General features: G+C 41.4%; 1 protein-coding gene and 1 long non-coding RNA gene across 2 annotated transcripts in view; both read right to left on the reverse strand.

Annotated features, from left to right (window-relative positions):
* Window positions 1–2,088: 2,088 nt before the first annotated feature.
* LOC143440269 (uncharacterized) lies at window positions 2,089–3,599 on the reverse strand. The gene is made up of 2 exons (XR_013108061.1): window positions 2,774–3,599; window positions 2,089–2,332 (listed from the first exon to the last, which is right to left on the reverse strand). It is a non-coding gene; the product is annotated as an uncharacterized LOC143440269 (long non-coding RNA).
* A 1,792-nt stretch (window positions 3,600–5,391) lies between these two features.
* Rhobtb3 (Rho related BTB domain containing 3) overlaps window positions 5,392–26,735 on the reverse strand; it is a 48,705-nt gene continuing 27,361 nt past the window's right edge. Inside the window, exons 7-12 of the mRNA XM_076927011.1 lie at window positions 24,711–24,823; window positions 21,571–21,691; window positions 13,594–13,767; window positions 12,138–12,304; window positions 11,345–11,441; window positions 5,392–8,251 (exon numbers count right to left, since the gene is read on the reverse strand). Coding sequence (XP_076783126.1) covers window positions 8,136–8,251; window positions 11,345–11,441; window positions 12,138–12,304; window positions 13,594–13,767; window positions 21,571–21,691; window positions 24,711–24,823 — 788 coding nt within the window. The 3' untranslated portion in view covers window positions 5,392–8,135. The remainder of the gene's footprint in view (window positions 8,252–11,344; window positions 11,442–12,137; window positions 12,305–13,593; window positions 13,768–21,570; window positions 21,692–24,710; window positions 24,824–26,735) is intronic.

The following is a 26,735-nucleotide window of genomic DNA, read 5'->3' on the forward strand; positions in this document are numbered from 1 at the left end:
TCCAAACTGTTTATTCATGGCAGAAAAAAATTCGTATAACTTGCTCAGGATGGACCAGAGATAAAATACCTTTTGCAGAAGGCATGCCCAGGAAGGGAAGCTCATTGGCTAGACAGTTGGCGTCTCTCCAGATTCCTCATTAGCATGGAGAACTCTGGGTTTCTATGCGACCTGACTAGTTGTCATGGTCTTTAGTGGGGTGTCATGTTCACAGGCTCCAGGATAGGAACCTGGTCAAGAGTAGATTCAAATGACCACTGTTCTCAATTATGAGAATTGCCAGGATTCCTTAATCTGCTCGACCTTACCAGTTTTTCTGTCTGGTGACATGGTTCCACTTGCTCCACAATGGCCTAAGTAACAAAGAGGGAAGAATCACATGAGAGTCTCAAGAAAATAAAAATAGGTGGGAGAGGAGATCCTTGGTCCCATGAAGGGTGAACACTGAATGGGGGGGAATTCCAGGGTGGGGAGGTGGGAGTGGGGGGTAGTTGGGGGCACATCCTCATAGAAGCAGGAGGAGGGGTGATGGGATAGGAAATTCCTGGGTGGTGGGGAGAAGGGGAGTTAGGGGATAAAATCTGAAATGTAAATACAATATCCAATAAAATTTTTAAAAAAAGAAGAAAAAAGTCGGCAGATGTGTTAATTTTTATGAAAAGAGGACATGAGAACATTGTATTTTTGTATAATATTTAACTTGAAAAATATAAGTTCTAAGCCAGACTATGTGAAAGGAAGAGTTATTTGTAACTTCCTGGATTTAATGATAAAAAGAAAAAAAAAAGTTGGCTTAGCCAAACTTGGCCTCTTTAGGCTTTTCATCTTAAAAAGGTGATTTGTGACTGGCCTGCAATATTTCTTCCAATTCTTATAGAGCAGCTGAATATTTATTGTACATCAGAAGACAGTAAAAAGGTAGGCAACTCAAGCAAACAAGGAGGAGATAGTATTAAGTTCTATCATAATAAAGAAAAGTCTGCATATAGTTTAATTTTATGCTAAAGTTGAAGCAAAAAAAGATAATACTTTGAATTCTTCATGCAAATAAATTCTCTCATGAAAAGTAACAATATAAAATTGATGATTATTCAAGTGTCAATAGATAGAAAGTATTGTCTGTATTTTGGTGAGAAATGGATTTCTCACTCAAAAACATTAAAATTCTCTTTGAACTCCTTTAAAAATTCCATTAAAGAAAACCACAACCCGTCAAAAGGCAGAGTTGTTGAGCCCAGTCCCAACTGATACATCTAGAATACAACCCCTGTACCGAAGCCTCAAGGATAATTGCAGGAGAGGGAGAGGAAACAAGGTAGAGGCAGAGGAATCTCTGCTGTACAATTAATTGTGCCTCCTAGAAATGTCAAGTGCTGCACCTATAAAGTCTCACCAACATGATTCTGTAAACATGAACTGAACAGAGGCAATACCAATAGACGTGTGTGTGTGTGTGTGTGTGTGTGTGTGTGTGTGTGTGTGTGTGTGAGAGCCCATGGAGAACTACAGACAACTGAGCACTGTTGCGAGTAGGAGAAATTGCTCCCCAGGGAAGAACACAACAATTGGTTATCTAATATTAAACTGTCACTCCTGAAAACCCATGCAAGCTGTTAGGCCTCAAATGCAGGACCAGTCTCACTCGGTACCTGTGGCCCCACCCACCACCTCTCACCCTACCACCACGCCCTAACCTCCTCCCTCCCAGGGGCTGGGCTTCCACTTCTCTTCCCCACCCTGATCACTGTAACTCAGCTATTTTGGCTACACCAGGCTGTCAGCCTCTTGGCCCCAGGTTGACTCTTGTCTTATCTCTCCTCAGCAGCCCCTTTCTTGCTCTCCCTCCCCGTCTCTCCTCTCCTGGTCTGGTTTAGTCAGCTGGCCATGTCCAGCCTGGCTCTTCCTTCTGTTTGTTTTCTCCCCTGTATCCACACTACAAATCTCCCCACACTTAGAAGTGGCCACGTCCTCCTCCACTCTTTTCATTTTTTCATCTACATACAAATCAGATTATACAGACTGAGCAGGCTATATTCATGTATTTAGGAACACACACACATATGTATATACACACACAGTCCACTAAAATAAAGCATTTTCCAAATTTAATTTTACATTAGTAGAAAATTTAGAGCAAAACTGTAAGAAAACCCAGCATTCAGAATATGTTGAGATCCCATGAGAGTGAATTAGATCAGAAGGTCTATAAACAGTGAGAGCTGCAGGAGACTGTGGCCACTACCAGCCTCCACCTACACAATGACGGGGCATCTGCATCGCTGACAGGGAGCCAACACTATTGGGACATCTTGGCAGGCATTTGGTCAATTGCCTGTGAAGCAGAATTGGAAAAAAAAAAAGAAAAAAAAAAAAGATAGGGTTAGGCTGATAGGATAGGGTGAGCCTTTGAGGCTAGGGCAGAATGGGGGGCAAGGAGAGACCTGGGGGAACAGGCTGCCAACACTGCTGCAGAGCTGAGAATTTGAGTTGTTTGTTCCCTAGTTTCTCAAATTCTGGTTCACGAGCCACTCACATCAGCACTGCCTGGAAATGTGTCATAGTTCACATTTAGACCCACCCTGGATGATGACACTGTCCACGCAGACTGAAGCCCAGCGGCCCATGCTTTAATTAGCCCTCAAAGCTTTACCCTTGATGGCTGCCGTGAGAACACTGGGAAAGCAGGTGACACTGAGACCTCAGAGTAAATGATTAAGCCAGATGTTTACCAGGCTGTTTGGTCCACTGTATAGAACAGACCCATGGTGGTTACCTTAATTCTCTTACAGTTCTGGAGGTCATGAATCATAATGTCAAGGTGCTGGCGGAGAGTTTCCTTGGGCTCGCAAGTCCTTTCTTGTGTTGCCGCAAGCTGTCCTTATCCCTTGGCTCATGAGCACACTGTCTCCCCAACTCTACTGCTTTGTACTTACAAAGGCCTCATGAGAATAATGATGGTATCAGCCAACTCCCCACCCCCAGCCCCTGTGAAAAGTATCAAGTTAACTCTGGCAGGTGTGGGCATCTTTGTGAAGTTGCTAATGTGTACTGTTCACTTGTTTGTGTTCATGAAAATCAACCCCGCGTTAGTCATTAGTCAACTTTGCACTACTGTGAAGCACCCAGGATTAATACCGTGGCTCTCGATTTCAGTCCAGGGGCTCTTGGCTTTGTTGCTCTGGGCCTGGGTTAAAAACTGCTTTACCGCAGAGAGGCCTACAATCAGAGCGGAGGCACCCCAGCCCTAGGAGACTTTTTTCAGGGGTATGTCCCCAGTGACTCCTTCCCACTCTGCCCCTCTTCCTTTGTTTCAACCACTTTCCAAAGTTTATATTTTATATTATTTTGAGCTTTGACCCAAGCAAATCAACCACCTCTCCCACAAGATGAACATATACACACACACACAAATCAAGTAAGTGGACTATGGTACTATGTATGCTTCATCGTGCCGCGATGTCAGCGAGGGAACCCTAACCCTCTGGAGTCCTAGAAGCTATACATATTAGGAGCAAAAACAATTTAGTGTGGCTCACGTAGTAAGGGAATTCTTATCCAGGAACCGGTCTGGATAAGAATGAATAAGTTAACAGGTAAGGAGCCAAACTCAACCTCTGGAAACTTACTTAAGCAAGCAGATAACAGATGGTGCATATAAAACTCCGGGCTGTCTTTTTAAATGGCAACAAGAGGGCTATTTGCTCTGAACAAGTAAAAGGATGTCACAGACTCCCCAAGATTGAACACTGAACCATACCTGAGCTATAGGTAACTAAGTTCTGAGTACCTAGGCTGCCTGGGCAGGGGAAACTTGCATACAGCTGGAAGGGCAGTTCTGTACTATGTATAACAGGGGGAGTTCTCATTCCATCTTCAGCTCCACTTACAGTGGAGCCCACTAGCCAGAGTTCTCTTGAAGGTCATTTATGCACGCTCTGTAGCCCCTCAAAGACTCTTCATGTATCATATTTCCTTTCTACATTTTGCATTCACAGAAAACTCCCTCCTCCTCCCCCCAACACCAGGCCCACAGGGAGATTAGTTACTCCTGACAGCACAGACAGCAGTGTCTGTGAACGAGTCCCACTGTGCACTGCCCCTGGGCTGCAAGAAGGGGGCCAAGCTGACTCCTGAGGAGGAAGAGATTTTAAACGAAAAATGATCAAAGAAAATCCTGAAGAAATACGATGAAAGGAAAAAGAACGCCGCCAGGTGGTGGTGGCACACACCTTTGATCCCAGCACTTGGGAGGCAGAGGCAGGCAGATTTCTGAGTTTGAGGCCATCCTGGTCTACAGAGTGAGTTCTAGTACAGCCAGGGCTACACAGAGAAACCCTATCTCAAAAACAAAACAAAACAAAACAAAACAAAACAAAACAAAAGCCAAAATCAGCAGTCTTCTGGAGGAGCAGTTCCAGCAGGGCAAGCTTCTCGCCTGTATTGCCTCAAGCCCAGGCCAGTGTGGCAGAGCAGACGGCTATGTGCTCAAAGGCAAGGGGCTGGAGTTATATTTGCGGAAGACCAAAGCCCAGAAAGGCTAATAAACCATCCTTCATAGCTTGTGTAATAAAGGTGTTTGCTGTTCTATATGTAAAAAACTAAAATTGGGTTGTCTTGGATATATAAGATTCTGCATTAGAGAATAACCACATAACCCAAGGCACACAAAGAATACATGGTATGAAGTATACAGATAAACTCAAGGAACAATCCAAGGTATCAGGACAGGACAAATTTTCTCCCTGAGAGAGGAGTATCTGGGTAGAGAAGTCAGGTTTACCAAAGCACTGAGAGGTGCGGATGGTAAGGCATATACCTAGTTCTTCCATAGGTCACAAGAGGGGGCTGCATTCCTAGATCAGGTTTCCGTTAGGATTTTAGCTTCATAGCAACTGTGGAGCCCTTAGGAAACTGAGCAAGCTTTACAGGCAGTTCACCTGCACGAGGGCTTTACCACACTGTACACAATGTGCCCTCATGTTATGGCTGCTCTTCTTTCTCCTATCTGGGTTCCTCAGGCCTAGGAAACTCCAAACTCTTATTCCTGAACTACACAGAACAGCTCACCAGTTCATAAACTCTTAAGCCCAGCTAACATTCAAATTTGCAAGTTTCTATGGTAAATAACTATCAAAATTACTTTTCTGGATAAAGGCAGTTGTCATGCTGGTGGACATTATTTTATCCTTTACACAGATATGAAAAGTAACATAATCTCCTTACCTCATCTTACATGTATAAGGCATCTACAACAATATCAATACTCAAGATTTCTTATATAAAGGAAATTGTCTATAAAACATAATTGTGCTTGAGAAACTCAATATTCCAAAAATCATTTCAGCAATCAACATCCAGAATAAAATACAACTACAGAACACTTCACTGAACTTGTTTTTTAAAAAATGGTTTATTTGTTATAAAAGGTTAAATACTAAAGCTAAAAACATATAAATTCAGGTCAGGCTATATTAAAATACATACATACCCTTTGCAAAATCTGATTAAAAGTTGCAATAAACAGATGCTTTAAATAAAATAAAGTAATTTTTGAAGACATTTTAGATCTAGTTGGCTGTAGCAGTGTAGTATCATTTGTAAAGTTACAGTTGGACAGTTTGGCCATTTTGGAAATCCGTCTGATCTCGACGTCTTCCACTGCTCAATATGCAGCTCCAGTACGGCTCACACAGGAGTGGGCTTCAGCTACCATGCCAATGCTCTCTATTAGAAATCTAATCCCCTGCAGTAGGAACAGGGACCGAGTCAGCAGCATACAAGAATGCACAACGGGATGCAAGCCCGGCCAGGAAGGAGCCTTAGTTCAACTACACAGTATCCTTTCTAAGTAAAATGCTTGGTAAACAGATTGAAGCAGAAATTGTAACAAAGCCTATAGCCGGCTAGAAATAACCTTTGATTGGGAAACAACCCTGACAACCAGCAGCAATTTACCCAAGATCACTTATAAAGATTTAAAATCTTCTATTACTTCCCGTGAAGTGAATTCAACAATACTAAGGAGTCTGTATTCACATGTTTAAGAATTCATTTATATTCTGACTCATGGCTGTCCCAGTCACACGCCATGCAAGACTACCAGCTCCAAACTCAGCTCTTACTCAGGAAAAACACCCTAGTAGAACTAGTTATGATCCACCTAAATGTTAAAATAATATTTCCAAGAAAATACTTTGTTTCACAACTCCTATTTTTTCACTTCAATTTCATAAAATTTTAGAATTTTAAGTCATCAGTACAGAGGGAGAACATAATTATTTGAAGTATCAAAGGCGTCAGCTAAGGTATCTGTTCTTTGTAATGCTAAGTCACCAAATGGGATTTGCCAATAGCTGATTCATTCAAGTGATTAGAATAAGAAAGACAAACTTCATTCCAGTAATCTTCATCGACACAGCATAATCAAGATGAGCTCTCTTGGGATTCTATCCACAGGATTCCTTCCCCTTTATTTTGATAGTATTGGCACGCATAACAGGGCTCTCTGTATGGAACCCTAACACTACAGGATAAGACTGTTGAATCAAACTTTTGAAAAGTTAGAAAAAATATGCATACTAAAAAAAAATCACTAGAAATTAGAAAAATATATCTCAATACTAAACTTCAGATGTCCATGATATTAACAATGAAAAGCAATATGTTTCTTCCATGCTTTTGAGCATCTTGCAGAATCATCTCTGCAAATACATGCTATGAGAGAAACCAACTCTGCCTCTATCCCAGACACCACTGTCTCCACATCTAGTATGTCTGTGATTTACATCCCTTCTTTTACCAAGAACTCAATTCAGGCCATTGGCATCCCATTCTTTACAGACAGCTAAAAGAAAGAATATTTAAGCTTTAATTCCCAAGTCTTTAGAAGGCATCCTTTCCTGTGATTATCACTATAACTGTGTATCATAGGCTACTCAGTCATTCTTACCAACTCCCTAGCTTTATATATTGATCAGTAAAGTATTTGCTTTTCTAGGGTACAGCTTGAACTGGGGTAGTGTTCCAAAACCAACAAAAAGCATCTCAGCATTTCTTACTTCCAAGAAAGGTCTTTGTGGAGGCACTTGGGTATATATGCTTCCCCAAGGATTGGAATCTCCACTCTGCTCTCCTGGCCAAAGGCCAGTGTTCTTTCTTGGCTATCAGCAACGTTTGAGCAAGAAAAAAGCATTTTAAGCCAGGCATGGTGGTACACATCCTTAATCCCAGCAGATCTTTGTGGATTTGAGGTCAGTCTGGTCTATAAACCAAGTTCCAGGACAGGTAGGGATGTTACATAGAGAAATCCTGCCTTAAAAAAACAAAAATAAACAAAAACAAAAACAAAAAAAAAAAAAAAAAGGAAAAGAAAATAGTATCTCAGCATTTTTTCATGTTAGAAAATATACACAATTTTGGGGAGCCAGTGCAAACTGAAAACACGAGCCCTTCATCAAACCTTTTTAAGAGCTTAACAACTGCACTAGCAGAGCACTAAACCAAATACCAGACTCTTCTAAGTTTGGAAGTCCATAGACTTCAGAAGGTTACACATAGATAACTACCAGCCTGCTTAGGTTTGCAGCCTGATTGACAAGCAGATGTGGGTGGATGGTCCAGATGGGGCCATTATATTGATTCGAGTACTCTTACTGAACCAGAAACCAGATGACACCTGACTATCAAAGTCTTGGGCAAATTTCTATTCCTACAATTTCATGCTGCACTGGTCAGTGCTCCTCTGAATCCCATGGTTACACTTAGCTTTTAAATGCCCCTTATTTTAGTAGAGCAATCACTCAGACATGATGAAATTTTTGTATTTATCCTAGGTGATTTTTTTTAAAAAAGTCAAACATCTCTTAACTAGGAGAGGTCTTGATGTTGTTAAAGCAATAGGGCAACTTAAAGGAGAACCCAGTGTCCAACAGTTTATATTCTAAGTGAAGCATTAATTAAGTCTGTAGTAGCTTTTGTTCCCTTTTAAGACCACCATAGTCTTGAAAAGATAACTAGTAAGAAGCTATATGGTGATTTTTAAAAACATACTGATTCCAGTCCTAAGAATTTTACTGGAATCCAGAAGTACCCATTATTTGTAATAATAAAAAAGTGTATATATGCAAAAGCTCAGGTCACATGACTAAACAGCGACATTTCCGGGAGTGGATATACTTCCTGTATTCTGCCAGTTGCTTCAAGTACATGTTTGACGGCCATCTGTGCTTTTCAACAAAACTTCGTTCTTCCACTAAAGTTTTAAGAGAAAAAAAGGTTAATTGTATATACTTTATTTTTTTTGACAAGATGAAATACCAACAATTAATTTCCTTATGACAGAGGAGCTCAGTCTCTTATATTCCAAGTCCTTCCCATAGCCTTCCATAATCACTTAATAGAACATCAATAAAAAGCCATCAGGATTTATTCTATTACACGATTTGCATTGATAAACACTGTTCCACTAAGTAGCATTTGACTGCCATCTTTTTCGTTTTCAATAAAACGTCTGCTTTTCTTCTAGATAACAAATTCATTTTTACTTTGTGGATAACTCTACCATTCACACTCTATAGTTTCTCTGACTCCAGTTCCCAGCCAGTCACAGCCCCCAGCTAATCTACTCATTCTTGGTGGTACTTTCTGTGCTCCAGTCAGCAACACTGTCACTTCCAGGCTTGCTCCTCCAGCCTCCCCTTAGGCTGTACACTCAGGAACCACTTTTATAGGAACCTCGGTTTCAGCCCAGGTCCTCAGCTCAAGCTTACTCCACCAGAGTCTACGAATCTGTGACTGGATTCGACTTCTCCAGCTTCCCATGTCCTGTAAAGGTTGCCTCTATCGACTGGAGAAGCTTCTAGTCAGTCAACAATTCCACTGTTAAGGGCCCAAGCTTCATCCTGTCCTCTGACACACCCAGTACTTTAAACATTTAAGGGTTTGAGGATCCCTCCCTTCTGTATACACTTGCATTTTATTATGCTTAGTCAGTCTGATTTCTCCACCTGCTGTTTAACTTTATAGCGAGTAGATTAGCAAGGTCCTGATTACAGGATCTAAATGACGGTAAACAAGCTGCCTCCTCAGGGAAATCAGTTTCATGAGGGGGCCTTTTAAAGACAGAACTCCTAACTGGGTGTGGTGGTGTCCACCTCTAATCCCTATGGTAGAGGTAGAAGGATCTAGGCCAGCCTGGGCTACTTAGCTGGGTTGGAAGGTTGGCCAGAGCAGGAGATTCTTTTCCATCCTAGCTTTCTGATTGCTAAAGAATTTTATACGTGAAAAATTCTCACCAGAAATTTGGGAGGCAGAGGCAGGAAGGTAAGGAATTCAGGACTAGCCTTGGTTATAAAGCAAAGTGTGAGTCAGCCCAAGAAACACACACCCTGTTTATAAGAAAAGAAAAACAAAAATGAAAAGGAGTACTGTGAAGAGTAGCAGTTAATAGGGTTCCAGTAATAACTGAGGTGCTTCTAAAGCTGAAAGTGAACAGTGCCACAAGGGTATGACAGGAACTTCCAATCCCAAGCAGATGGCCAGTGGGCCAGGCAGAGGCCACCAAGAGGAGAGATGCCCTTTGTGGGAAGCCACCGACTGCCTAGCTACCAGGAAGGTAGGCTGGAGATTTTTAAATGGTAGTACTATATAAAAACAAATTTTTAAATGGTAATTTATAAAAAAATAAACCCTGGAGGACTTCACTGATGCCATAGGTTGCCAGTTCATAATTGCAGAATTAGCATATTTCATAATTCTGTTATCCAGAGGGCTGTTTCCTCTGCTAGGGAGAATCATACCACAGGTAGCAAAGACGTGACCTTTCAGATTTCTCTCAATTCTCACCCAAGGATGGAACTGACCCCTGTCATAGCATCCGGGTCTTCCACAGTCCGAGGATGCCCTGCGCCTCTGATTTGCACATTTTATAGGGAATACCACGAGCAACAGCTATTGACACTAATAACACAAATGATGTATGCAATGTCTTTCTCTGGAGGCTGTAATTACACTCCATGGAGATCTAAGTGTGGTTAGAAAATAATCTCATCCTTTTACAATGGTGTCCTAAGCGGCACAGTTGTAGTAGCTCTAGAGCCAGAATGAAGTTCAGTTATGTCTTAAGAGAGCAGCCTTGTCTCCTCGGCACGCCCCTTGTACCTGGTGCAGGCAGAGCACCTTATCTTTATGATAAGCCCAGTTTTTTTCCCTTGCAAAATGTAGAGAGTGAAGGTTATCTGCCCTTGGCTTTCCTTTAATTACATTACACTACTGTTTTAACACCCGAGTGCCAAGCTAAAGGACCGGCTGATCATAGGTACACAATTTTGTTAGCTGGCTGACTATATCTACCAAAAACCAAAGGTAGGAATCTTGGGTTCCGTGTTTCCGTGACAGCACGTAGAGCAGAAAGAGGCCAAGGGGGTTTTCAGTCTTGTGTGTCACAACTAAAACGTGACTCGGACAACATGGGTACTCTGAAGTGGAGGGGAGCCTGGAGCTCTGGATCTGCCCTTTCATCCTCTTCCGTCCACTTATCCTGCTCAGCCTTCTTCCCTCCACAGCCTTTCCCTAACCTTCAGCCATCTCCATAGAGTTCTTTGTCCTGGACGAGCTCTCTTTCCTGTCTTTTTCATGCTCTGACCAACACCCGACCTTTTTTCCTGCCTATTATGCAGTTCGAGGAAACCTCACCCTTTGTTCGGAGGCTGGGACTGGCCTAGAACTCTCAGGATCCTACTGCCTCCAGGTTCCAGTGCAGAGATCCTGAGCTCACACTGCCATGCCTGGCTGCCTCATTTTCATCCTTATCAATTACCTCAGAAATCACCCTGCAATTACCTCCAGTAATTCCATATAAAGTACCATAATATGTGGTGAATAAGAAAACTGTTATTCCAAAGCTCCTATGTACATATATACATATAGACTCTCTAAGTATTAAAGATGACGTCTTATAAACAGCAATATTTATATTTCTATGAAAAGAAAAAAGTTCAAATATATATCATTTAAAGTTTGCTCCTGACTAAATAAGGTCTCGTCACAGCCAAGTGGCACCTGAGGACACCTGTCACCTTAACTCTCTTACCAGAAAACAAATTAAACATGAATGAGCACTATAAAATAATCATTAGAAAATGTCTTGTGTAGCCCAGGCCACGCTGCTTACGCAACATGGGTGAGTAAAGCTGAGGTGCCCTCAGTTACACAGCGGAGTTAAAAGGAAGTGGGCAGCATTACACTTATGTTCTCATAGTAAAACAATTGTTTCTACTTCATTATGTCTAGAACCGCGAGTGAAGGCTGTAACGTTTTCTTTTCAAAGCAGAAAGCAGCAAAGTACCTGAAAGGTCTTGGAATTCGGGCTTCTGGCTGAATATGAGGTAGTTAGTGGCGATGAAATGAAGCAGCCAGGTGGAAAGGCAGTCCGAGTGGTGAAACTGCAAGAAAGGAAACGGGAAATGCATTCCACTTCTGTTCTGCTCAACCGCACGCTGGCAGACCTGAGCTCCTCTTCCGCTTCCATATGCTCCTTTATAACTACAGCTTTCCAGTGACTTGCAGTGTAAACTGCATGTGTTTCCTAGAATTAGTAGGAGCACCATTCTTAACAGCGAGGTCCTGGGCATGGAAGGTGCCAAAAGCCAGTGAAGTGATGCCCAACTTTACACTTTTAATTTTCCTAGACTCCTAACACAGCAAGGCATGTCAGCGGACTCAACAAATGTTCACCATACCACTGAACTCGGAAAGATACTCAGGAAATGAATAAATGAATGAATGAGGGGAAAAAAGAGTTTGGGTAACTATGTCAGTTGGTATTTACAGACTAATCCTGCCATTTTCTTTTCAGTAATGCAGGAAGAAAATTCTGTTTCCTATTATACCAATGTTCACGGCACAGCCGCACTCGAGGAACCCACTACTGAACAAAATGACATAGACATAACTTCTAACCTAAGGTTTCAAAATTGCTTCTCTGTAAAAACCAGTGCAAAGAAACTGTAGCCTTGTTCAGTCAAACTTTCAAATGAATACTAGTCTTGATATTGCTGTTAAAACACAGAAAAATTAAAGTAGTATACGTGTATTTTAAATAAAAAGCCCCGCGCCCGCCCAGGCACAGTGCCAGCCACCTTGGCTTTTTTGAGCAGGTCCACAACGTCGAGGTTCATGGAGGCCAGCTCTCTGCTGGGCATGCTCTGCAGCTGTGTGATGATGAACAGCTCACAGATGTGCTGCAGTCTGGAGACTTGGTACATCTCAGCACAGATCAGGAGACACATGGCCTGGAAAATGCCCGCTGGCGAGAGGGGGCATGAGAGAAGACAGACGGTTAGACTATGGCTCTGAGAAACAAAAAGAAAACACACATCACTGGTGTGTACTTCTATGTCTTACATGTATTACATCCCATTGTAGCTATGACACCAACAACACTGTTATTTTAGCAATACTTAATATAGACCAACCATCTCCACTTTTTTCTTGATTAAATAATGCTTGCATGTGCACACACATAAACACTAGTATTTAACTTAACTCTGACTTTTCATTTTGAATAATTTTCCCCAAATACCCTTTTAATTCTTCAAGTGTTTGCCCTATAGTTGCTATTACTTTTCCTGAGCATTTTTTTTTCTGATTAGTGATCAAATTTTTTATTAAGTATTCAAATTCCCATTGAGAAAATAATAACACTTATTCCCACTAATAGTCAATATTTTCATTTTCGCCTAGCAAAAATAACAAGCTAATCGTTATAAATATTGGCATTAACAACTCCAAAACACAGAAGTGGGAAGGAAGACTGAGATCATTGACTACAGAAGGAATGTTCTCATTTGAGCCGTGTTTGAGGAGGGAGCCATCTGGTGGACAAATGGGTTAAAACAGTCTAAGGGGCTTCCGTACCTTGTTCAAAGGATTGTGCTATGATAATCTCTCAAGACCTGTTCTAGCATGTAGCTGAACACATTATTAACTATTATTAACATTGCTAGTGTGTGATGATCAATAAGAGCATTTGGTTAGTGAATTTAGAAATAAATCCTATAACCTACCGGGATTCTAAATATCTCAGGGAATGTTGTCAGATATGCCAATTTTAGGGGAGTCTGACTTTGGAAGTCAGAGCAGCGTTTAAATATCCTACATTCTCATAGCCAGAAAGATCACAGAAGTCTCACAGTATTAAAAGTCCTGAAAAATATCTCAACCAGATGTGAGGACTATGAAATCTACTGTCTATCCCTTCTTTTATTATTATTACAGAAGGAGTGCTGCTCCCTAAACTCTAAAATTAGAGCAGTCACTAGGCACCCCAAATAACTGTTCCCAGGTATTAATCAGTAACCTTGCTGTTAGTGTCAGCTAGGACATGTGAGTGCACAGACGGTTCCCAAGCACTGCTCTTCCATTTGAGCTACCTGAGAATGCAATGTTCTCCCTATCTCAACTCCAGGCTGCTCAGCAAATGCCACAGTATCAACTCTGATAGACCTTAAAACAGATTTGATAGAGAGCAATCTATCAAAACTAGTAAGAAGAAAGTATGATGAGATATTGTCTTGTATCATGGATAATGCGTACCTGGGGAACAAGAGTCTGTGTATAAGTATTCTAAAAATGACAAGAACGTCTCTTTGGAAACACCATAAACTGGAATCAGTACACTCTTGGCTTCCATATAATTACCATTAAACATGGCGGCCATCACTTCACACCGTGCCACTAAGATGGCCCTGTGGGCTGGCACAGTTGCTCCTGAAAAGTAAGAGAGGTAAACAAATCAAGAACTGTAATGCTGTCGAGTTTCCAGCATACTCTAACTGGAGTGCCACTGTCCATGACAGGCTGTGCAGAAGCTACTCTGGAGAGATAACTGGCATTGCTCCAGAGGCTTCTTAAAACAGAAAGAAACAGAAAGAGTTTAAAACTTGCTTTAGAACCTAATAATCTGCAAACTAGACAAACAGTTGTTGGTTTAGATTTCCTTAAGACCAAAGAACTGAAATGGCAAATTTTGCCTTGTGTTTTGAGAACAGCATCTATCCGTCCTGATTGGCTTGGAATATTGCAACCTCTGCCCATGATCCACCCAGGAAAACAGCTCAATCATTACCTTGTGACCAACCTCACAGAACTGCCTTGGTCAGGCTTCCCCACACCAGAAAAGGAAAACTCCAAAGCAAAGCAGACAGCCTACCTCACAGGAAGAATGGCCAAGAGGCTCTCCAGAGCCAAGCCAAGGAGCTCAGTCTTGACCTTGGGGACATTGCAGAGGTGATGACCATGGCCATGCCATCCTCCCACTGCTGCACACAAGCAGGGCCTTTTCTGTGAAATGAGGAGCCCCTGAGCTCAACACTGACTCTCTAGGGAAACTGCTAAGTTTTCCAGATATTGTTTCACTTCACAAAGACAGCACTAGATGGGATGACATGGAACTTGTGAGGTTCCTGTTGTTATAATGTCCACCATGTAAGGAGACCACACATCCACACAGCAGCCTTCAGTCCCACAGATCATCACTGAACACCCACCATCATGGTGACAGAAATGGTGAGAAGCCTAACCTTTTAAGTTCAGACTTTAAAATATTTTAGAGAACTTGAACTCAGGTAAACTAACAGGCCTGTACCTAGCATTAGTTTCCAAGTTAGCCCCTCCCAAGCCCCCCACAAAACCGGAGCCTAGTTCCAATTTCTAGGCTAAGCACAACAGATGCAGCATTTCTAAGTTAACTGCCAACAAGCCAGCCCCCTGCCTCATGACCACCAATGCAGAGGAAGAGCAGAAATTAAGCATATGGTTTGACTCCCAGCACCAGTGTATTATGCTAAAGGCCTCGGTAGCTCCCCAATTAGATGCTTGCCTGGCTAGAGACACTTACCCCCCCCCTCGTTTCTTTCTATAAAGCCTTACATTGATACCTATTTGAGGCTCCTCTCCACCAGAACCTTCCTGTGTGAGCTGAAGGGCCTGAGCTAGCTCAAATAAAGACTCTGTTGTGATTTGTATCAGATTGGCTCCATCTGTTTTTTTTTTTTTTTTGGGGGGGGTTACTAATACTTCCCTGGCACTACAATGGAAGATACCAAGATAATAAAGACAGAGTGGGAATTCAAGTTATGGAGGACCCCAGGGCCAGTGGGAACCACAAAGCTGCCCCTTCCAGAAAGAAATACAATGAGCCAAACCACAATGTTCTGCCCAATAATTTACTCATATATTGTCTAATTTCATAACATTTATCATACATATATATTCTCTTTTTAAAATAGTCACAATTTATTGGTTCTTTAACCTCTCTAAATCCAAGCAAAATACTTCTTGTCCCAGGAAGAAAAGAGGTCCATCTAAATTCACAGATATTTCCCAAAGCCAATATTTCCTCAGGCTCATTAATCAACCACTGATCCTGCCAACTGAACCCACAGGTTGTCACTGTGATTTGCATAGCCACACTCCCAGGAGCAAGGAAACAGCTTGAGAACATCCTGTTCCCACCAGCAAACACCATCTGTCCACTGCATCTTCCCTTCATCCCCACAACACTCTCAGGCACAGTGTAGCAGTATCATTTACCAAAAGGACCAGCCTCCATAATTAAAGCATGCTGGATATATCTGTAGATACCAATTAACAAGGAATTCAAATTGGCAATGCAATTTGACTTACAATTTTAGGTTTTAAACTACTTCAAGATAAATAGAGCATCATTTGAAAAACAGGAGCATGGCTTAAACAAACTAGATGGTCTATCATTTGAATTAACCAGATTAATTAAGACTGACTAAAAATATCAAGTGGATAGTAGACAGATGGATTTCATAAGCAGGGCTTGACATTTTAACAGAGCTTTCTGTTGATAATGCTACAAGATAATGTTGAAAATGTTACACCAGCTTCAGTACCTTTGAGTACTGTGTGTGTGTGTGTGTGTGCACGCCCACGAGTGCCAGTGTATGCACACTTGTGTGCACCAGAGGTTGACAGCAGGATTCAATTTCTTATCTATCTATCTATCTATCTATCTATCTATCTATCTATCTATCTATCTATTTTAAACAGGCTCTCTCACTGAGCATGGATCTCTGTTTTAGCTAGACTGACAGAGCAGCAAGCCACCAGAATCTGCCTGTATTTGCTCTCAAGCACTGAGATTACAAGCCTGGTGCAGATGTGGTGTACAAAGATATGCCTGGCTAATTTTAGATTCATTTAAAGATTAGAATTTAGTTTTGAAAACCATTATACTTTCAGTGAAGGAAATATGAAATTCTATTTCACAACCGTTTAATTAACTATTTTGGTGTTTTAAAATTTACGTTGTGGCTTGGCAGTGGTGGCGCACACCTTTAATCCCAGCACTTGAGAGGCAGAGGCAGGCAGATTTCTGAGTTTGAGGCCAGACTGGTCAACAGAGTGAGTTCCAGGACAGCCAGGTCTACGCAGAGAAACCCTGTCTTGAAAACCAAACCAAAACAAAAAACTTATGTTGTGAAAATGTACCTAACTACAGTTACCTGTTTTCTGTTGTGTTTTTTCAGTGTGTGATGTGTGTGTATACCCATGGAAGCCAGCAGACAGCTTCAGATCCTTTGAAAGCAGAGTTATAGGTAGTCATCATAGGTTCTGGGGACCAAATCAACACAAATGGAGGAAAACCTGGGAATGTAAAACCTAGGAAAGAGGCCAGGAATTACAGATATAAGTATAACCAACAGAATTCAAGAGACAGAAGAATCTCAGGTGTAGAAGATACAGTAGAAGAGATTGACACAACTGACAAACAAAATTCAAAACATAAAAACTCCTAACCCAAAGCATCCAAGAAATTCACGATACAATAAAAAGACAAAATCTAAGAATAATAGGAATAGAGGAGAACAAAGATTTCCAGCTTAAAGGACCTGAAATGTTTTCAACAAAATCATAGAAGAAAACTTCCCCAACCTAAAGGAAGAGATGGCCAAAAAGGTACAAGAAGCCTATAGAACACCAAATAAATGGGGCCAGGAAAGAAAATCCTCTCGTCACATAATAATCAAAACAATAAACACACAGAACAAAGAAAGAGTATTAGAAGCTGCAAGGGAAAAGGGCCAAGTAACATACAAAGGTAGACCTATCAGAATTATACCAGACTTCTCAACAGAGACTATGAAAGCCAGAAGAGCCTGGTCAGAGGTCATGCACACTCTAAGAGAACACAAATGCCATCCCAGGCTACTATACCCAGCAAAACTCTCAATCAACCTAGATGGAGAGAACAAAATATTCCAGGATAAAATCAAATTCAAACAGTATCTATCTAACAATCCAGCCCTACATAGGATCCTAGAAGGAAAACTCCAACACAAGGAGGGTACCTACACCAAAGAAAAGACAAGATATTAAGCATCTCATAATAAAGCCAAGAGGAGAGAACCACAAGCACATAAAGCCACCTACAAAAGCTTGTGTGGAGCTGTGCCATGCTCCCACATTTGCATAGTAGGCATTACCCTGTCTATAATTAGCATAGGAGGTATTGGCACCAAGCATTATGTCACCATAACCTGCTGAGAAGGTTTCTGAAGGAAATATGCAGCACAAGGAAAGTAGAGATTCTTTCCTTTTTAATCTCTTGCTTTTCATCTGTTCTGTCACTTCGTGACCCTTTCTGCCTGGCCCTGCCCACTCACCTCCATGTGCAGGATTCGGCTTGTCTATCTGATGATGAGCGGTATCTGCATACAACTTCAGGCACTGGTCCTATGGATAGCCACTTGCCTTTGCAAAAGTCTCTTTCTTTCTTCCTTCCTTCCTTTCTTTCTTTCTTTCTTTCTTTCTTTCTTTCTTCCTTCCTTCCTTCCTTCCTTCCTTCCTTCCTTTTCTTCCTTCCTTCCTTTTCTTCCTTCCTTCCTTCCTTCCTTCCTTCCTTCCTTCCTTCCTTCCTTCCTTCCTTTCTTCCTTCCTTCTTTGGGGTGTGGGGTGTGTGCCCTAGCAGCCAGGTGGAGGTCAAAAGACAACTCGTGGGAATTGGCTTTCAGCATCTATACATGTTCTCCAGGGATCAAACTCAGGTTGTATGGTTGATGACAAAACCTCTACCCACTGGGCCAACTCATAAGCCTCACCTTGATATTTGTTCTGGTTTTTTGTTTGGTTCGAAATTCATCTGTTTGTTATGGTGTAACCAAATCACTCTTTGAGTTTATAATATAATTACATTTCTTTTTTTTCTCCCTCCAAACCACCCCGTATACCCCACTGTGTTCTCCAAATTTATGGCTTCTTTTTTCACTAATTGTTATTGAATGCATATATGTGTGTATATATATATATATCCCTAACTATAACCTGCTTAGTCTATATATGTTCATGGCTAATTACTGGCACTGACAACCAATTGGTGTGCTCTTCCCTAGGAAAGACCAGCTCTCCTGCCCCCAGCTTTCCTCAGCTGCCTGTAGTTCTTTGTGAAGGGCTGAGGCCTCATGGGATTTTCCCCATCCACTTTGACATGTCTATTGATGTCATCCTTGTTTAGCTCAAGTTTGGGCAGTTGTGTTGGTGAGACTTTATTTAGAGCTTCTGATCTTACTAACAGACACAACCTCACAGTAAACTCCCTGATCCTTGGCTCTTCCAATCCTTCAGCTTCCTCTTCTACAATGTTCCCTCGGCCTTAGATGCAGGGATGTTTTGTAGATTTATAACTTGGGACTGGGCTCCACAACTCTGCATTTTGATTAGTTGTGGTTTTCTGTAGTGGTCTCCATCTGTTGAAGAAGTTTCCTTGAGGAAGGGTGAGAACTACAAATATTTATAAATTGTTATTAGGCATTATGCTACTTCAATTACGCTGGTTGGAGGTTTTCCTCCAATAACAATGATGTCACCACAACGTCACCAGCCCTGAGTAGTTAACTAGGTTCCCAGTCCCCAGCACAGTTTCCTTCTTGTTGATCTTAAATCCAATTACAGAGCTGTTGGCTATCCCCAAGGTATGCATCCCTCAGGGTCACTGTGCCACGCTGCTCAGTGATATGCTTCATAGGTGTCTGTCAGAGCTATGTGAGATTACAGGCTGCTCCCCTCCTTTGGAAGCTTGCTTGACCCAATAGGCCGGATGTTTTGGTAGTCTCTTGAATAGCCCTGGCCAACAACTCAAAAGAGAACTTCTCACGTGTGATATAAGATTTTTTTAGGCTCTTGGAGGTAATACCATCAGCTCAGATGAAAAAAGTTCATTAAGACTAAATATGTATACTTACTTATATACACAATTGCATGTATTTGGTCTTTTTAGTTAAATGGTTAATTGTATGATTTCTTGTGGCTTCTTCAGATATCCATACTGTTCCTCTACCCATCTCTCTCCTGCTTCTGGATTTACCTCCCTCCCCCTTCTTAAAGAGCCCCATCTTCCCGTTTCCTTGATTATATTGGGTGAAACCAGCAACCTCCCCTCCTGACAATGATCCCATTTTCTTTTTCTGTGGGGGGACAGCCAAAAAACCCTAGAACTTGACCATACCTTAATAAGTGAATTCTACAGCCAGGTGTAGTGGTACATGTCTTTAATTTCAGCACTTGGGAGGCAGAGGAAGGCAGAGCTCTTTGAGTCTGAGACTAGGCTGGTCTGCAAAGTGAGCTCCAGTACAGCCAGATACTCTATTTAAAATTTAAAAAAAAATTCTGGGCTGACTGTATTGTATGTTTGATGTATCAAATACTGTACAAGTAGTAAGGAACTGGCTAGCCTTGGCCATACAACTATTAGGCAAGCACATCCAGGAGACCCAGAAATGCCAACTTGTTTAACACACAGATCTTGGAAGACATTCCTCAGAACAGACCTCTCAGCCTAGATTCAGGAAGAGCACATGTATGTTCACCACATACACTTCTGCTCACCCTCCCACCACATTTAGCCCTTGTGAAAAGCCTCGTGAAAAGTTGTGCAGCCCCAGAACTCTTGGGGATCTTTCAGAGTCGGTTCAGCATGCAACTAATCAGCCGACATCATGGATGTGGTTAAAGGACCTCAGTGACCCACGAGAAGCCATCTGGCAAAGAGCACTATGCCAGCTCCAGCACCATCAGTTACCTTCAGAACACAGAAATTCTTTCAAAACGGACTTGAGATGGTTAATTTGGTAAAGATAGAAATCTTTGTAGTTTATAGGTTAAGTTTCTTCATAACAATGGATGAGTGTTTTCTGTTGGAGTGTGAAGCTGCTAAGGTATCCATCCTGGTGTTTCTCTGGTTTACAGAACACCCAGGGACTTCCACAAATGCCTTCATCAACAGTATTCCCCAAGGAGCTAGTTCTGGGACTGCCACTGGCTGGGCCTCTAAGGATACTTTCTCCACCTACAAATGAGTGTTATGAAGCTGGCTTCAGACAGACGCTTTGGACTTTTCATTTTGGCAGTTAATAAATCCAATCGTACCACTGTCAGTGGATGGTTAGTCGGCTGCGGGTCTTTTAACCCGATGAGAGAGCTATAGATAGTCTATGGCTTCTTCTTGTCTCCCTCCCCTGCGACATTTTAAATATATCTCAAGATCTCTCTTACTGTCCCACTTTCAGAGTCCCAGGCTCACACTGCATATGGTGCTGCCAACGGAGCTTTTTTAAAAAAAGGTCAGTTCACTAGTTTTCTTGACATAGGAGCAAAGTTAAAAGCAGGGAGATATTGCTGGGGAAAGGTACTGAAGAGTAAATGCTATGCGAGCTATCTCACACATCTCCTTCTGTACAATGGCCCATCTAAACTTCTACTTAATTTATTTGCAAACAACTCCTTTCATCCTTGTATCTGACAATTCATCTTTAAGATTATGCATTTAATCTAGCAATGTGGCAGAATTATCCATGCAAGTAATCAGTAATGGGCTTCCAAGACAGCTCATCTTTATTAAAATTAGGCATCATTATTTCCCACAGAGATAAGAGGCAATTTTCAGTTGCTCTAGTGATAGCAATTCTCACCGTGCTGCCAGGGACACAACCAGCAATAACTGGACACGATGTAGGTCAGATAATTTTTTAAAAAATCAAATAAACCAAGCAAGAGCTAATGAGAGCTGGCTTCAGATGAATTAAAAACAGGATCTTAAGAAATGCAGAAATGAAAACAGAGATGACACATTAACAATCATCCCTTATCCCAGATGATGAGGTGATATACGGGTGAAGAGAAAATATAAACTCCTTTTCTTAGTTTATAAAGCGATTTTCTTACTTTCAACTTACAGTTGGTATTACTTTATGTTTTTTTTTGTTTTGTTTTGTTTTGTTTTGTTTTTTTTTTGTTTTTTGTTTTGTTTTTTTGGTTTTTCAAGACAGGGTTTCTCTGTATAGCCTTGGCTGTCCTGGAACTCACTCAGTAGACCAGGCTGGCCTCGAACTCAGAAATCCGCCTGCCTCTGCCTCCCAAGTGCTGGGATTAAAGGCGTGCGCCACCACTGCCCGGCCTACTTTATGTATTTAAAGCTGAACTAGAACTTGATGGGGAGCAAGTAAGAAATAAAAATGCAGAGTGACCTCTGGCACAACTGAGTCGTACCTTGTATTTCAAAGACAACATCGGCAAGCATCGGTTTATTAAGGAAAAACTTGAGAGACGTATTATAAAACCACAGAGGCTTCCTGGCTTGGTAGGTCTTGCAATTCCTCAGGCAATTAATCTATCAAGAGAAAGCATAGCACAAAGAGAAAAGCTGTTCATTTTGCTTTGATAACAAACACACAAAAAAAAATGGAGACAGAAAATCATAATTGCTTCATGATGGCACCTCTAATCACGCATCTGAGGGGGACATTCCCTGGAGCACATCATCTGCTGCCTGCCGGTGAGCAGCACCAGGCCACTCACTAAGTGGTAGCCAGGGAACCTCGGGATCCTGGATCCCTGAGATCACTCATGCAGCAGGGGGTAAATATGTTTTCTTATAGCACATGTCCTTGTAAGGCCTAATAACGTCTTCTCTTAAAGAATGAACATTAAAAAAAAATCTCAGAGTGCTGAATTTCAATTTGAATACAATTTTCTAATGCTAATTGTGTGTGTGTATGTGTGTATATGAGAGAGCGAGAGAGAGAGACAGACAGACAGACAGACACTGACTGACTACTGGAGCCTACAGAAAATTCTGTCCCCACCCAGCTGCTGGCCTCCTCCCAGTGCCTTGGTCTACCTCAGCTTTGGCACCTTGTTTGTGGTTGAGGTCTATGAAGACACCTCACCTCTATCCAAGAAGCCAGAGGCCAGTTCCCTTCGCTTGCCTCCATCCTTTTCTTCTGTATCTTCTCTGTTTTTTCTTTACAATGAAATAAGCCAAGTCCTAACATTTTCAAGTAGAGTTGTCCAAATTAGGGCTGCAACCATATTAGATTATATGGTCACAATCCCTCATTTGGAACCACTCAGTTATGGCTCTTATTGAAATTATTTTACTAATTAGACTTCATCAGATCCTTGGCTGGATTTCTAAATCTCATCCTCATGGGAACTCCCGTGCTGAGAAATTCAAAACCTCTGTCCTTAAGAAGTCACACATCAGACTGTGGCAATCAGAACAAGTGATGCCTAAGTGTCTACCTGTGCTAATCTACTTTGAAGGGACGTTTCCAATCTTTTGCGAAGGAAGAAAAGGATACTGTCCTCTTGACACGAAAAAAGAAAACCGACTCCAGCATGAACCCCACAAGAAAGCATGGTAGGAGGGAAAGAATTAACAGGTCCCAGTCCTCCATTGTCAGTCTCAACCCTGCGCCACAACCCCCACTGGGGGACCAGCATTTAGAAGGCAAATGATTAACACACATAGAAGAGTGACAGCCAAACCCACCAGGAATCAGAGAGCTGGTGGAGTCTGCAGTACCTTGCTTTATTCCATTTTAAAAGAAAAACCTGAACTGCTCAAAGCTGCAACCATAATTGATGACACACTGAGAAGCTAAATCCATGTTCCCAAGTGCCAACTCAGTGCTATGTTACACTCCTATGACACACTTGGTAAACAGAAAGGATAGGAGGGTGGATGAGAAGGTCACAGAATCACAGTCCCTTCTCCACTCAGAGGTGATGTAACTCTCAGTATCTCAAAGGAGCACTTGTCATATCAGAGAAAGAAAAAGACACATGTTCAGAACACCAGCAAGCCCCTGTATATCCTGTGTAGATAAAGGTTATGAATTTACACACAGTGACTCTTACACCACATATGAAGCGTGTGTGAGATGGGGGGTATTTTCTCCTGGTTCATACATTAACTCATCAGACTATTTTAATAAACACAATGCAAGTATTTGTGCATTTTTAAAGGATTACTTAGTTGAGTTAGGGTTGAAAGAGAGGTATTATTAACCTGTAATCATTCCTATAAGGCTGGCTAGCCTGTGGATACTTGCTGAACGATGGTGTTACTGAAACCAAAGATCTTACCCCTTAAATTTTTTTTTGTTTCTCTGTTAATTTTTTTCTCTCAAATAAAATTAAAAATCTTCATGAAAGTACAAGCCAGGTATGGTTGCATATATGTAAGACTAGCACCAGGAAAGCTACAGGGAAGTCACAAGTTTGAAGCTAGCCTGGGCTACAAAGAGATCTGAAGTCAGCCTGGACTATATAATATAACGAGCCATTGTCTCAAAGGGGAAGGGGCATGCAGAGGGATGTCTCAGTGAGCAAACAACTGCTGTCTGAGTTTAATCCCTAGAGCCCACATGGTTGAAGGAAGAACCAGCTCCTCTCAACTCCACATGTATGTGCTCTCTGGCATGCAGGACTGTGTGCGTGTATATACACACATACTAAGTGAAGGTAAGAACAACTTTTTAAATCAGGGAATGAAAAACTATTACATTGTTAAACTTTAGAATGTTGGTAATGTAGCTGTAGAATTAAATTATCTTTAAAAAACAACTAAAGGAATATTTTTCTTATATTTAAAGAAAACCTATATTTTCCTAAGCATTGCACACAGCTTATCTTTTTAATCTACCATAGCCAATTTGCTTAAAACATAATCTGAATTAAGCATAAACTGGCTAAATTGTACAACACAGTTATCTTAAAGTTTAACAAACGTATGTTTAAAACCTTTACAGATTCTGTACAATCTAGATCACTGCAGTTTTATGGCCATAAAACATCAGTTTTTGTATAACCTTGAACCCAGTTTCTAATTTTGATATGTACTCAAGAGACTCCTCAACTGTCTATTTGGTTGGTTATTTTGCTTGGAACTCTTTGAGAAGGTCACACAGGAACAAGGCTATTCCCCAAAGCTATCTGGGTTTAAATAGTGTGGTGTGGAAAAGCATCTTTCCTAGAGGTCCAGCTGTAGGAGCAGAAATCAGGCAGCCTTTCATCTCAACATGGATTGGGGGGGGGGGGGCACACCTCTAATCCCAGCACTCAGGAGGCAGAGGCAGGCTGGTCTCTGTGTTCCAATGGGGTGTTCTGAAGACAGAATTCACAAATGAACATTTCAAAGACATGACTCACACATTTTAATCCCCACATAAATTAAAGTCTTAGTAAGAAATACATACGTTTCTGTGTTAAATACTTTAAACATGTAAACAGAAACACATACATAGGAAAAACATTTATATTTATGAATTATTTAACTTTGCTAATGACTCAATGTTATAATCATCAAAGTATACCAGCTATAATTCAGAGTCAAATTAATTTACCTTTCCTGGTGTTTTTAAAATACATTTAACTTTCTCGATTATATCAGAAACATCCCCTGAATCTTTCAACTTCCTCCTGACATCTTCTTCCAGCTCTTCCCACTGAAAAGCACCTGTAAGGAATTAGATACATCAGATTTCCCTGTGTGAGTAACAAGTATGAAAAGCTGGGTCTCTTTTTAAATTATCAATGATCCTTTCTTCAGTATTTTTATTTCTGTAACAAACATGTCTCTTGAAGTCTGTGTTATAACAAGTTTGTTTGCCTTCTAAACGAGTGGTTCTCAACTTGTGGATGGTAAACCCTGTGGGGACTATCCTTTCTCAAAGGGGTCACCTAAGACCAGGAGAAAGCACAGTTATTTACATTACAATTCCTAACCATAGCAAATTACAGTTATGAGGCAGCAACAAAAGTAACTTTATGGTTGGGGTCACCACAACATGAAGAACTATATTAAAGGGTCACAGCATTAGGAAGGTTGAAAACCACTGTAATAAACTGTCTTCCTCCCTGACAGCTGCCATTTCTGAGGCAGGTATTCACTAGCGACTTAGCAGCCCCAGCCAGGATGAGTTTCTGTGAAAAGCGATTTGGCAACTTGCCTATTTGCTCCCAGGACAAAGGTAGGTATAACTTTTCATAGGTGATGTTGGGTAGTATCACTACCAGTGGAGAGCAAAGCTTACTTACCACTGATCTGGAAAGCCACACCGCAGAAACAATGAGTTCAGAAGGCCTTGTGTACTGTCAGGCTCAGAATGGGACACCTGTCCTGGAATCTACAAAGCTAACCTGAGAAAGGCAATGAGATGGTTCTCTGCTACAGACCATCTGAGACCCAGCCACTGCATCAATAGCAGTTGCCTGGTCTTTCCTGAACTTAGTCTCCACATTGGTCAACTTCAAAGCTACTCTTCTTGGGCTCCTTCACTCTTACCACATACTCTGTGAACTCTTTTCTTTCCTGTAATTCTATTTTATGATCAGCAAAAGGTGGCCTTTACCCAAAATGCTCCTCTCTCATGGTCTATGGCACTCTTCTCCTCAGCCTTTCTGCTTCCTGATGACCTTCTGTCTTGGGATCCATCCTATTATTGAAGCTAAGTTTTCAAAAAGTATGACTTATGCTTATGGCGTTCCAAGGTGTCTTAGTTACTGTTCTATTGCTGTCAAGGAAGCTCCTATAAAAGAAAGCATCTAATTGGGGGCTTGCTTACAGTTTCAGAGGTTTAGTCCATTATTATCATGGAAGGAACATGGCAGTACACATGATGCTGGAGAAGTGGCTGAGAGCTACATCCTGATCTGCAGTCAGGTGGGCAAAGAAAGAGAGCCTGGGCCTGGACTTTTCAAAGTCCTGGACATCCTCCAACAAGGCCATACCTCTTAATCCTTCTAATCCTTTCAAACAGTTCTACCCTGTGGTGACTAAGCATTCAAATATATGAGCCTATGGGGGGCCATTCTTATTCAAACCACCACACAAGGAACTACCCTCATCTATCTCAGCCATTAAAGAAGTCATTCCACCCCTGGGGGCAAGTAATCAAGACCCTTTGCTGTCTGCTCCTAATCTACATTTTCTGGTATATCACTGCCTATATCCACCACTCTGCAGATACTTTCATGATTGAGACTAGGGGCTGAGCAAAGTATAAAATAATTCACATTTTTTGGTTTTGGGTTTTTTTTTTTTTAATTTTTTTTTATTTATTTTTTATTTTTATTGGATATTTTATTTATTTACATTTCAGATGTTATCTCTTTACCCCCCCCATAAAGCCCCTATCCCATTCTTCCTCCTCCTTTTTTGCTTCTATACCATTTTAATTTCATGCAAGTATTAAGGTCAGTTCTAAGTTGAGGAATTAGCAATACAATAGATGCAAACAGTCAAGGAAACTAGCAAGACAGTAAACACAGATAGTCAAAGAACAAGCAAGGCAGTAACTTCCCAGTGATCACTATTTCTAAGGGCTTATCAGGATGACCAAAATATCTGAGCCTACTTCCCTGTCCTA

The sequence above is a fragment of the Arvicanthis niloticus genome, chromosome 29 (genome assembly GCF_011762505.2).
Source record: "Arvicanthis niloticus isolate mArvNil1 chromosome 29, mArvNil1.pat.X, whole genome shotgun sequence".
In the NCBI taxonomy this organism is placed as follows: Eukaryota; Metazoa; Chordata; class Mammalia; order Rodentia; family Muridae; genus Arvicanthis; species Arvicanthis niloticus.